Source organism: Atractosteus spatula, chromosome 6 (genome assembly GCF_055471065.1).
Source record: "Atractosteus spatula isolate fAtrSpa1 chromosome 6, fAtrSpa1.hap1, whole genome shotgun sequence".
Lineage (NCBI taxonomy): Eukaryota > Metazoa > Chordata > Actinopteri > Semionotiformes > Lepisosteidae > Atractosteus > Atractosteus spatula.
In genome coordinates, this window is record NC_142711.1 from 41315372 (window position 1) to 41329925 (window position 14554).

A 14554-nucleotide genomic window follows, 5' to 3' on the forward strand; every position below is an offset into this window, starting at 1 on the left:
GAAACAGGCCTATGCTCAGGAACCATGAACCTGAGAATAGGTCTACAAGGAAAGCTCTTCCCACTGGTTAGCTAGCACTAGATGTTTGTAATGGTATTGTTGCAACTACAGATTATCATAGTGTTAAATGAAAGACAGCTGGGCATTCACTGTACACAAGTTGTTAGCTAGTTGGAGAGACGTTTTACTTGAGGTGTATGCTTTAGTGCACTGCAGTCTTTCCACTATTCCTCCGTAGGGATAAAGGAAGCCAGTTTAGGAAGCAAGTTTAAATGGAATAGGTCACTGAAATACAGCCGCAAGAAACTGAGAGGAAACAGGACTTTTCTTTCCATTTGCCACCAATGCAAAAGATGAGACTGTTTAATAACAACAACATGTGCAAATCCTGTGTTGACATGACTGAAGTTGAATTGCTTTACATAAAACCAATATCATACAGACATCCAAAGTCTATTCAAAAACCCTAAGCAGTGAAATGAAATAGCACAGTAGAGGAGCTAGCAAGTAAAGAGATTATACTGAAATGCAATATGAATCGTTCATGTTAACTGCAGTGGTAAAATTCACATAGCAAAAAAATTGTTTCAAGTTAAAATATGTACTCATACTGAAGAATCATATTTCTAATATATGCAATACAGTTATGGAATACCCTATGCATATATGTGTAAATTATTATATTTAAATGTCCTATTTATCAACATGGATTCCCTGTGTTTGAAAAGTTTACAAAATATGTGGTGAAATACATAGATGTGAGGAGACAAATATGAACTGCTGAGTGTAATAAATATTATATTGTGCAACATATGTAATCTGCATATTTACAAAACAATGCAATAATGTATCTCTTCCTACAACCATTTCAAGATTATTTTTTTATCAGAATTAATTTCACCAACATATAATATTATCACATCTTTTAAGCAAGTTAGGAGCATTATTTTCATTTGTAATTGGTCACAGAAAAAAAACATTAAAACGTACTATTTGTGGTTTACGAAACTACAGAAAGGCATATTCAATGCTTTAAAGTCTCTCAGTAAGCAGGAAACGGACTAAGGAACAAGATTCCACCTCCACAGCATTTTAAGATTCTCCTGTGATGAGATACTGCGCTTGTGTCATAAGCAAGCATTCCATAACCAATTCCAGACAGATGATCTTATTTTTCTGAGTCTACCAGTAATTATCGGACACAAATGTGTCTTTCTGTGCAATTTAAACAATCAAGAATTCGTGCAAATATAAGTTGTAGATAAAAATATATTTTTAAATGATATATTTCAATAAATCTTAAATATTCTGCATATAATATATAAGTGGAATATATAAGAAAGCAGCCAGATTTGTATTTTAAAATATTTTTCTCTACACTTTGAGGTATTAAATTAATTTCATTTATAATCCCTTCACATTGATGGATCATATTTAAACATTATCACTCATACAGTTAAGGGTGTTTCTGCCATATGAGTAGTCCACAGCTAAATGTGCTGTCTCTACATAGTGGTTACCTAATAATGCCAGCCTAATATCAACATAACAGCTTAGACAGCGATTTGAAACTCGGTTAAAACTGACTGTTCACATTTATAGCAAAAACACAAAGGCATACGGATGACTTTCTTAATTAAAAGATCTCACGCTCCCTGCAGCAAGAAAATGTTCTAATTAAATGTGTGCATTAGAGACATGATGCCTTTGTTTATGGTGGATGATGAAGGTTTTTGGGAGATAATTCAGACATTTCATTCAAGATACAATTTATCCTTGGGAATATTACCTACAGCATTAAAGGAATGAATATATCATGCATGTCACCAAAAGCTAAAAACCAGCATGAGATCCACCAATCACACAATTTCTGCACAAACCTTGCCACAGAGGCCTGGCTTGTATTTAACCATCTAAAAATACAAAGCAACTTGAGAAGTGATACACATCAGCCAATATAGATAAATGGAAGGGAGAAATTTTGGCAAGATTTAAGCTTCCCTCAAGATGGGTTCTAGTTTGTAATAACGGCACAAAAATAATGGCAGCTGCGAAAGTGCTTCAGCATGTTACAGATGGTCTTCATTGTGCTGTTCTGGCCACACCCTCTAACATTACCCTGTATGAAGAACCCCTCCATCAGCAGAGCCAGTGGTGCAGCAAGGCATTCCATTGAACATTTCAAAAGACTGTTCGATGACACCAAAATAACAGCATGTGAATAAATCTAGTACTTCTTGTTCCCATTATTCAAATAATTCAATTAAAAAGTCAATAAAATATTCGAATACCTTATATTTAATTGTTCCAGGCCTACCACACTCCACAACTAAGTGGTTCAAGTACACCAATGTTTAGGGCTACCATGAAATTTTACATGTGAGAGAATTAGATCTGTATTATTCATACTTTGCAGTTTTGTTTACACATGAAATATCAGACATATTGGTTCAACAATCATATTAACATAACATCTGCTACCCAATTCTTTACAGAGCTTTTCCACTAACTATGCAGATCTTTACTCACTGCACTTCTACTGAAATAGATCTGTACAGTTTTGAAAATGAGAAAACGAGTTTGACAGTTGCAATGATACCCCCCCACCCCCAAAAAAACTTTTGCTCACCTGTAGCAGATCCTGGAAAAGGGTTTGTCACAGCAGAGGAAAAGGAGGAGGAGGATGCACCTCCAAAAGGAGTCATCAAAGAAGACCCTCCAAATGGAGTCATGGAATGACTGTTGTAGTTACTTGCTGGTCCCTTTAGGGCTGGAGACTGGTTCAGCTGGGTGGGATCAGGGCCATAGTGACCCACATGGGCACTGACAGACTCCGTAGTGTTTTCAGGCCTGTATTTCATCGTTGGCCCTTTGTCCTCTTTACTCTTTATACAACCCATAGTCACGTCTGGAAGGGAAAAGAATAAACCCAATAAATATACATATATAATATAATATAAATGTAAAATATATAAAACAATATAAAATAAATATAATGGTACTGCTTTGTTCACCACATTCCTGTACATCACTTTGAACTGGCCAGGTGGAACAGGAATGCATAGGATGAAGCAATGTTTTCCTTTTGATTTTTCATGCAATTGAAGACAATTAATACTGGGCAACCAAACATCTGATTTATCAAGTCTAAAGTACCAAAAAAGTGCCACTGCATCCCAGACACAACACTCACAGGTTCAGAACTTCCACTGTTAAAATCCTTTGTGGTCAAGAGAACGAGAATGGAGTTCCAAAGTGTGTCTGTCTTCACAAATGTCAACAGTGCTACACAAACCTCACCACAGTAAGCATATTGTTTAAGCTTTTAAACTTAAGGACTTAGAGCACACCAGTACACCACAAAAATGTTCAACTTACATTCCTGGTTTTTGGACAGTTCAACAGATTTAAAATTTAGGCCTGAAGGAAATCTTACACTTAAAATAAGATTTTTTGCATAAGTTTTACCACAACAATGGGAGCAATGAGTTTAACATTAAATACATAAGTGGCCTTTAATACAAAGTTTTTCATAAAGAGCATGGTGCTGTACAGTTAGGGATATTTTTAGATTGTAAATTCCCAAATATTCATTATAAGAGAAAGAAACCACAATCATTGTGTTACCTAGAAATGGGATACGTAAAACCTTCTTTCATGCCACTGTTGTTGGAACCTTGTCAATTAACAGAAGCCAAAGGAATTCAGAAAGTTCCCTTGCAAACAAGCAGTTTTCAAGAACTTAAACACAAACACCTGGTGACCTTTGCTGCAGTCCACTAATCTAAATCCCAAACATCCACAGAGTTTTCAACACTTTTCCTCCTCCCTCACCCATTAGCCTTGCAGAACCATTCCAAGTCTGCATATGGGGTCTACCTCTGGAAGGTACAGTCACGTTTAAGAAGGGTACAAACACAAGATCCTCACGACAACGCTACAAGCAAAACTGCATTTCATTGCTCTAAGAATGTTGTCGTGTCTAGCCTAGCAATAAAGTGGATATTATAACAAAGTAGAATGGAGAGTGAACCTTTAACTCTAGTTTCATTCATTATTCCACAGCAAGACATAGAAAAACAATGTGAATTGACAAGATACTTCAAATAGTGTATGCCAGGTAAGCACGTAAAGGGAAGTCCATGTTATACTAGCCTTTACAAATCTTAAAACAAAGAAGTGTACTGCCAAAAAGTAATAGGAAAACATTCCAAAGCAAAGAAGAGAAAAAGCATAACTTGTGGAAATTTCCAGATATACTTGTACAACCAGCTAAATCCCAGAGTTCATTGTTTAAAGATTAACCAAAAGGCTCCATGGATATTGAAACAATGTATTCTTCAGGAATGGAAAGTGTGGATGAACAGGCGGCTCACAAGGACACTGGTCAGCCTCCCATGGTAAGACTGTTATGAACTGGCTTCATTACTCTGCTCTCCTCCCCACTGATAGCTGATGTGTGGTGAGCGTTCTGGTGCACTATGGCTGCCGTCGCATCATCCAGGTGGATGCTGCACATTGGTGGTGGTGGAGGGGTGTCCCCATTACCTGTAAAGCGCTCTGAGTGGAGTGTGCAGAAAAGTGCTATATAAGGGTAAGCAATAATAATAAATGAAGAAAAAGATTATACATTTAGGGACTATTTATCACCCTTGAACAGAGAAAAAGACAGTGCAAAGGCTTTTCTTGTGAAGTGCCTTGGAAAAAAGGTTATTTTCAGACTTACTTTGAGATTTTTTTTAATAACAGAGAAACCACAATGAGGATTTAGTAATAGGCAGTTTCCCTCTGTTTCGGAGATTGAGAGACCAGTGAGTAAGGGGGATGGATGTCTTAAGATTGAAAGAAAGTAGAGAAGGGACCATGGAAGAGAGCAATACATCATACCACGGGTGCACAGATTATCAACATTTCTAGTTGTATGTTTACCATTTGAGACTCACAGGTAGGCTTCATTGTTTTATCAAATTTATCAAAAGAATACTGATATCCTTTCAGCTCAGATTGTTAGGTCTGGTGTGATGTCATCAACCTCTTGACCTCTTGGTGCATTGCAGAGCAAATGTAATCACTTAATGCACTTCAAATACAGCAACACAACCACTATGTAAATGATCTTTCTTCACATAAAAACAGTTAAAGAATATGTGCATGTTCATATTCATATTCCAAATGTGGTCATGGTACATTCATTTAGGCACTCCTGACCCATCATCAGCAGTGAGTAGCTTAGATTTCACTCCAGGTCAACAGTTCCATTTTCAATGCTCAATCCCTTAACAGCAGAATCTCTTAAAAATCAAACGATCATTCAAAATCATCCACTTGTTTTTTCTGTTATGTTATCGAATGCCAGCATTTGGACAACAAGAGGGACAACAATGACACTTAGCACTGCTCATTTCTTTTGGCTGTTTCAACTTGTGTGACACATATGAGGAATAAAGAAAAGGTCGATGCAATCATTTTGACAGTTCTTGACCTTTCAAGGGACACAACAAGAGAGTCTCTGTTTCTTTTACAGATTAATACATGGTCTGGCTCTCCCACTTGCGCATTAATCGCTGACCAATTTAATCTTCTTCAAGAAGATAATAACAGACACAACCCTAGATGAGTAACCCATTCACTCCTGCCACATTCAAATTTGTTCTGAAACCACTGCCTAACAACTATAATCACTTTTTTCCCCAAATGGGAAAAAATACTATATACTTCTCAAAAATGTATAAAGGAATCTTTTTTGATTAATGCTTAATTTCTGCAGTGAATACCATAGACAATATAATGTGAACACAACAGTGTGATAGCACACTCACTTTAAGCCTGTGTTGAGTAATTTGCATCCCCTCCTCCTTTTACTAAACTTGTTCCTACCCACAACTCTATAGCATATATTGATGAGAAGATTTTAAAAAGTGGACTGGATAGAGCTCAAACCCTGGATATTAGTAACCCAGCTGCCAAAAGTGCAACAGATACACTGGAATTCATGGGAGCTCCTTGGGATATCCTGCCATTCCGATGTCCAGAACTTTAGGGGGGATTTGGACACCTGAATGTTGATCTAGCTAAATGACTATACTGGATGTGCAGAATGACACCTACAACTTGGAGACTACAAAGTCAGAAATAGGAGAGCAAAAGGTGAAAGGTGAAATAGTCCAACCAATTGTCTCCTGTCGATTTGAGTGTCACGGACTGATCATATGTCTGCAGTTTTGGTGGGTATCAGTCGGTGTTTTGTGATTTAGCAAGGTTGTTTTGCTTTTGATAAAAAGTTGGGAGCATGCATGTGGTGCATTTTTGGTTTTCTAACATTACAATGGAGTTTCAGGGCTGAATGCTAATTAGTAGAATGTTAATTACAAATTAGTTTACACACTATGAGCAGATATGATCAAAGCTATTATGCATGCACACATCAACACTATTAAGGACAGATATGCAAGAACTACAAGAGATGAAACTTATTAGCGTTCAACAATTATACGTTTTAAAGCATACAACGCTGGCGAGTTTATTATAGGTTGTTGATCATCCTATATAAATAACTCTCAGCTTTTTTTTGCAGATTCAGAAGTTTAACATCAAAAATGTCCACTGCTGTCTTTCAGTGTTCCTGGGATGTAGATGTATACCATCAGTGTACCACAAGTAGAAAGAAATTGGGATTTAACAAAACTGTAATAAAATATATTTTCTCTATTTTTTTTCATGCAGTGACAGTTTATATTAAGAACGGTGGTAAGAGACAAAGATTTAACCAAAGAAGGAGGAAAAAAAAATCTTGTGAATTCCACAAAGATATTTTCTGATGAAGCAGGCAATAGTGGTTATGCAATATGTAAACTACTGGTTTTCTTTTCATCTGGCAAAGCTGCTTTCTTGCTGTGGTATTAATTCTGAGAGTCACAGGATTAAAATGCAATACAAGCTAGAATTTTCTGTCCTCCCCGATGAGACGTACTGTAGTTGCCTACTTCACAGATCCTGTGGGGAAATTGCTCTCCTCAGGTATGCACTTCGGATTACCCAATTGGAAGAGGGATTATGAGAGAAAAAAAATTGGTGCATACTGCTCGTTGATGAAAAACAATCACGAGCTTTGGGGTAAGCATTTTCAAGAAAGCTGGCTTTACGTCAGCTGGAGTAAATAAGGTCTATTACACGATCCCAAATGACAAGATGCAGCCCCCTCAATAAAAAAAGTTTGTGGGTGGACATAAGTTATGTATTCTTACAGTTCTATGTACTCCATCCACCCAACAAAAATTACCAAACATTATGGAACACAAAAAGCTGTTACTTTTGTAATATTGAAATTCAATCTTTAGATGGGCATTTTTTCTTCTCAGTACTCAGAACCCAATAAAGCTTCAATGTTGCATTTTCCTAAAGAAACTACTACATTTTTTGTGCCAGCTTCAAATGAGTTACATCTATTTCATGGAGGCCACAATTCCAAATATCAGGCTATGAGAGAAATTGCCCCCACCTTGTCACCTCTTTGTTGAATTAAGATAAGCAGTATTACCACCATCTAGGCTTTTCTCAGATCTCAAAAGCAAAAGAAGGCTGGGCCCTTTCAGAATGGAAAACCTCGAAGGAAAATCAAGCTGCTAATGTAAGTGGTGTAGGTGGATGAGGGTGTGACGCTTCCCCCTGGGCACATATTTCCAAACCAATGCCTGGCATGCATCAGTGACTGGAGACTGCTGTAGGAGGGGCCATCTATTGGATGCGATCTTAAAATGGCCTCCTTAAAGTTCCCCTTTAAGACAATGAGTGAAGCAATTTGTCCCTTCTCTCCCCGATCTACAACATTAGAAAACACCACAAAAGCTCTAACAATCACCCCAAAAGAAAAGTAAAAAAAAGAAATAAAGCCATGGTAGTGCCCAGAATAAAAATGAAAAACAGCATCTGACAGCATCGCATCCAACTACAGCCAGACAATTTCATTCACATACATTCCCACTTGACTTGAAAATGGACTTGACGATATGTATCCTAACAATGCACTGCAACATCATTCATCACTGTGGGAAGGTAATCCGCTTACCCAGCTTTGTCTACTACCAAATATTAAGGAATTGACACACAAAACAAATTTAATTCACACCTGTGATGCAATGATTTCTATCACAGAATACTAATGTCTAATTTGTATTGAATAGTGTGAAGTAAATGCAATAATGTATTTACAACTAATTATTAACACTGCATCGCTGCAGTATAAGATAGTCAAACATTTATTTAAAAATACATACATACCCAAATTAATGACACAGGACTATTTTTTGACTACATGACCAGTTGGTTGTCATGTCTACCAATATATGTCAATGTTTCTCTTGCCATGGCCAAACAAGTACCATACTACACAATAATTCTTATGAAGACGGCGGACAATTAAAAAACCTGAAGAGTCGTTCCTTGAAGCCCTACGCAGCTGTTGTGCAGCCACTGCTTAGAAAGCCCAGCTTTACTGTATTTAAACCACAGTTTAGTATTCCTAATCCTTCACTGCAGTAATTTTGGTTTTGGGCAATAACCAAGAACACACCCTAGAAGAGAAAACGCTACAGATCTAAATTATGTGCTTGTTCTACACTTTTTCCCCTCTACACTTTTATTTCTGTCCATCCGCAGTATAACTATTAAACTAATAACCACTATATTTACTTTGACGTTATTCGAACTGCAGATGGAAGCAGACACTCCTTTGCAGCTGTTTTTCATACTAAATATTTTTTTTCTTTTTATAGTTCCTAAATCTGGAATAAAAAAAATGAATAATTTGGTCTTTAATGCCAGAAGCAAAACAGGCAGGGTACACTTGCCTCTCAAATGCAGACAATCAAATCCACCTGCCATATTTTATACTAAAAGCCCTACTGTGCCCGAATGGAGACTGAACACTGGATTCTTCAAAACAACCGAATCTGCAAAAAAAACTGTCACAAAGTTACATCTGCTGCCCTTTGCCTCCATTTTCATTCTATACATTGTTTCAGCACCACCAATGGGTGATACAATCCAGACTCAGACAGCCCTTTTGCTACTTTTAACAGCTCAACATCTTTAGCAGTTCATTTCTTTGATCACTGTTTATGTGGGGTATTTTATTTACTCCACTACAATGTGTGTTGAATAGTTTATGTATAACTGGGTTTAAAAACGGATTCAGTTCCTATGGTTGCAGCACACCTGTACAGATAAGCACAATCATAAGACTTAGCAGAGGCTCCTCTCCTTGTGATTTCTGAAACTTCCAATTGTCAGAAGATGCTTTTCTCTACCTGTCTAACAGAGGGACAATCCATCCATAGTACTATAGAAAGCACATATGGAAAAACAAGGAAAAATAAAGAGATTACCTTGTAATTTACACAATTTAAAATAATTTCTTATCAACATGAAGTGTTAAAGGAAGAGACTGGAAATTTAATTTTGGCTTGTTGTATTTGCCTAAGACATGAATATTACACAGAGAAACTAAAAGGGTAGACTTCTCTATTCATGATCTGTCCTGAAAATGAGTTAGGATGATCGAGTTATACTTTAAGAGTTAGTGAATGTTTTTAATTACATTACACAGCGTTCTGACCAATTTAAGGTCTAATGCCCCAAAATATTCAGCATACACTAATAGACTTTTTTAAAGCAAGGGATCTAAATGATGCTGCTTTTTCAGATTTACACACATCTAACCATATCAACATTAACCGCCTGAAGAATGGTTTTCAGTCATATGCCTGACATCAATAAATATGCACTCACAAATCAGTTAAAAGCAAAATGGCTTTTCTTCAGCAGGAATTTGTTTCTCAATGTGCTTATGATAAAACGTGATGAAAAGTTGTCTCCAATCACACCGATCTGAGCAGAATAATATTGCTGTTACATGTGCTGTTCTCTGGGCTGTTACAGAAAAGAGACATATTGGACTTTTTTGTAGCTGCTGTTTAGCTTCTGCTTCTACACCTCAAATATAGGTACGTGCATATAAAAATTTAGAGAAGCATCTGTCACATGTGTGCACATAGATCTTGACCGCATCATAAACGGATTAGACTACAGAAAACGCTAGCATGATTTATAGATGCCCTTTTCTATGTTTTTGATGCTTCCGTTTTTAAAAAGATCAGTTTTAGTATTATTTGGATGGAAAAAGTAGTGATCAAAGCCAACAACTATTCAAGTTCTTGAATTAGACAAAAGCAGATGAGACCTAGTCCTGCACATTGTTTCAGAACCCCAGCAAATAAAAAAAAACATTCTACAGAAAACAAAACAAAAACGAGAAAGCTTACACTTTCAGTTTAAAAAAATATGATGCCACTCCCAGCAATTAATGAAAATGCTGACCAGCAGGTCTAGGCATAGATAAGCCTGTTCTCATTAATCATACTGCTGAGACTAATATTTGGATTTCTCCTGCACAACAACGTGTGCATTGTGTTTAGTGAGAAGAATACCTGGACCATGATGCTGGGAAATTCATAAACGAGATTATCAAAGCCCATGAGTTTTTCATTCACCATTTAGAAGAAACAACAAAACCCACATTCTGAATTGTTAAGGACACATTCCAAACCCTTAGACATGCTGCTGATCCGCACGGCTCACCTGAACTCAGCCACTTCATCAGAGAGATTAGGAAACCATTTTGAGTTTCTGTATTTAAACTAAACTAGTGCTACATGCGCACCAAAAGGGGAGGAATGTCACAGCAGAAGCAAAAAAAGCTTACATTTGAATTTTTTAGAAAGCAGCATTCTTGAATGTTAGTGGAGCTAAACAGCTGATCAAATAAAGAATAAAGAAGTGGCCAAGATCATTAAATCACTTTCTTAAAGCACTTTTTCAAGAAGTAAAAAACTGAACTATGGATTTAAAACATGCAGGTTAATCATAACATTACCTAATCTGTTAAACATTCGGAACTTGATTACAGAAAATACGCGATAACTTCACAGGCAATATACAGTACCTTGCAAGAACTGAGAATCAGTCTTGCCTCCAAAGGGTTTAAACCCTGTGTCTATCCTGGAACCTTGCCAGACAACAGTCTGAATTCTTGAAAAGGGCAGAATGTCTGACTGTTTTTTTTTATCCCTGTGAAGTGTTAATCTCGAAAAGGGAGGATGAATCTTGCATTTCATTAAGAAAATCAATGGTGGAAGATTAAGGCAACACTCACTAAGACAATTATTGTACATTAACATCTTGCCACACAGGATATATGGATATATTCATGCTGAATACATATAGTATTATATAGTGAAATTGCCACCAACATTTTTTGTAACATTAAGACATTTTAAAGAATATTTAAAGATATTTACAAGTGTGTTTGTACGCTGTTATTCTTTGTCTAGTGTCATACTGAATAACCTATGCCAATGCCACAAGAAGTCAAATCCAAAACTTTTAGGTAAAAATGAACTTATTTTAAGAAAGGTACTTAATGATTAACGGTGCAAACAGTCATTATCCCTATGTAGTTTTCTTTACAAGAAACTGAATCTTTCTTGTAAAAGGCTATAAAAAATCTGTATACAAGCCTCAAATAACTGCTTGACTTGCATGAAAAATTGAAGAGCTCATGCAATATAGTACATGCATGCAAATGAGACATCTAACATGAATCAATTTAATCTACTGTTCATTTGAGAAAAAATAAAACGTGCAAGAGATTAACATGCTCCACTGTTTGTGCCACATAAACCCAAAGGAAATTGTAGTCGGCCATGAAAGTTTTCATGTTTTTCACCTCTGTGCGGCTTTTGAGTGGCTTACACGGTAAAGGCATGCACCTGAGCATATTTCGAGCTTCCCAGTTCAGGTGTCACTAGATGTTCACAGAATTCTCCAAGCAGAGGTGCACTGCTGACCGAGTGTTGCCAAGGACAGGGCAGTTTTAGGTGGCCAGGACTTTTTTTTGACTCCTGGCAAAACCACAACCCCTGTGACTTCCCAATCACACTCAGGGTTGTGATAATGGCACTTCCAGAACGCGGCTGCATAGCCTGAACCGTGTTAAAAAGAGACTGGCTCCAAGGGGGGGCTCAGAGGACACTTGGACACTGTCTACAATTGGTCTTTCTGTCCATGTCCAGCTGCAGGATATGAAAAACAGACAACCAGCAACTCCAAATTGGGAAAGCTTAGAACAGAAGAGTTTGAATAAAACTGATAAAGCATTTTTCAATTTTTCAATTTTGCAGGTAAAACCTGGACAATACAGCACATGGTGACACTGGATGAAAAGCTCCTGTCATCTAAGTGAGTTGCTTATATGTTCATGTACAATGAAAACATTTTGACTTCAGAAATATTTCTAAGAAGCATAGCCTCTACAATGTCATAGGGATAACCTATATACACCACTTTAAATGTATATTTTTAACCTGGTACAAAACACAAACTTAGGAATTTGTGAATTTATTCTTTTAAATACAAAATATTTCACTGTTTTCTTTTTACTTCTATTCTACTATTGGAAAATTGGAAAACTATAAGCAGCCACTTAAAACACACACAAAAAAAAACAATTAAATCAAGATATACCAATACCAAATCAAGATATAGAACAGAAACTATATACTGAATTTCGAGTCCTTGGATTTCAGTAAACCATTTCCAGCAATCTACCCACTGTTTATTTTGACTACTGTTTTCTGTGCAAATATGATAACTATTTCAACTCTAGAAAAATACTTCAAACATACCACATATTCATTCTCAAGGACTTTGGAAAAGGTTTGTCATACATTTCCCCATATTTAATTCATGGAGAAATATATGGCAATAACACCCCTTGATAAGATATAGTAAATATTTCCAGTATACATGTTAAAGATATATATTGCAAATATATACAGTAAATGTTGCTTCAAGGCAATAAATGTTGAAGTACTACAATACTTTAAAAAATGCCTCCTGAACCTCACTTGGTCCTAATTCTATTTTTAACTGAATGTCTTAATTAATTGAAACACGATACAGCCCCCAGCAGATGGTTCCAAAATGGCATGAAATTCCTTTGATTTCACACAAAACCATTTTATAGCAAATGGCAAATAGCACAAAATCTTCCTGTTCAGGGGCATAAGTAACACTGAAAATCTGAAGTTGTTTTTTTCAGTACTGGAAAGTACTTTCCTGCTTGTTAGTCTTGGCACTGCAATCTGGTCCAATATAACAGAGCTTGATCTATAACAAACAATAAAGCTCTTTTTTCCTCATTCCTCCCTAGACATTATTTTGTCATTTTACTCCTTTTTTAGTACTGTCTCAGACCTAGAGGAACATCTATGACAGTTTCTTAGAGATTCATATATTTTTGTGTCGACTGAATGAAAGGCAGATGGTCACATGTTAAGGCGTTAGTAACTTTTGTTCAGAAACTGGCAAAATTCATCTTATAGGCTTACGGGCACACCCGAAGAAGGACATGGAATTAACCTATTACTTGTTCCTTTGCATCTTATAGGCATTTTTGAAAAAAAAATCAAAATAATGCATTAGAAGGACAGCTAGATCAGATCATAAGATCTAATTACCAAATGGCTAGACAGACCAAATGGCCTTTTTAACTATACTTCTGTGCAGCACTCTGAACACAGAACTAGTCTTTAGCTTTTCTCACTGTGTTAATCAACCGGGGGTAAAATATGCCATATAATGTTCAATGTCTTTACTGTCATTTACATAAAGGCATTTCCCACTTATCTAAGGCTTTCAGCTAATCAAATTACCATTTGATTTTAAGGATATTGTTTTCTCCAGAAATAAAGTGCTGTTGTATCTGTGCACTCTTTGTCTTGACATGGCAATTAACCATGAGCTATGATAATGAGCATTACAGATGTTTATAGATGGCCTGTAATGGTTTAAATTAAGCTTTACAGCCCATTCAACCAATTGTTGGAGCAGCCTCTCTCTTGCTAAAGTGACGCTTCAAGACCCCCCCCGTTCAGACTCCACCTTCAGGCTGTGTGATGCATCATTGTAATTTCTGTGCCTTGTAATTTATTGCTTTTGTTTACTTACTGTAGACTGGAATTCATAGCTGTGTATTTTAATTTTTGAAATATGCTTTGCCTGCTTTATTATGTGGTAGTAGCTTTATTTTGTTTATGTCGCTCATCATTTGTACTTTGCACTATTATTAGTGTACATTTCAATGATCACAAGTCCCCTCGAGTAAGTGTTTGATAAATAATAACTGCAGCCCTGGCCTTTCACGCTTGATACAGACTGCCACTGTGCATCAGCCCTTTCCCTTTTCCAAGTCCTTTTGTACTAAACATTTCTCAACAGCAACATCTAAACATTTGGGAATGCATGGAATATGTTCAGAGACACTATTAGGATCTACTGACATGTCTGACCATGCCCACCTGAAATGCACTATGACATCATAGAAGTCAGAGAAAATGTTTACTGGTGCCCTGAGGCCTTTTGGAGTCCATGCACAATAACCTGCACAGAGCAAAAAAAAAAGATCCAGTGGGTAACTACATTAATTCTGTACTATATT

At 36.6% G+C, this 14554-nt stretch overlaps 1 protein-coding gene across 1 annotated transcript in view; it reads right to left on the reverse strand.

The window, feature by feature from the left end:
• The window catches only part of yes1 (YES proto-oncogene 1, Src family tyrosine kinase), a 50395-nt gene that overhangs the window by 18940 nt on the left and 16901 nt on the right, over window positions 1–14554 (reverse strand). Inside the window, exon 2 of the mRNA XM_088918961.1 lies at window positions 2630–2908. Coding sequence (XP_088775087.1) covers window positions 2630–2900 — 271 coding nt within the window. The 5' untranslated portion in view covers window positions 2901–2908. The remainder of the gene's footprint in view (window positions 1–2629; window positions 2909–14554) is intronic.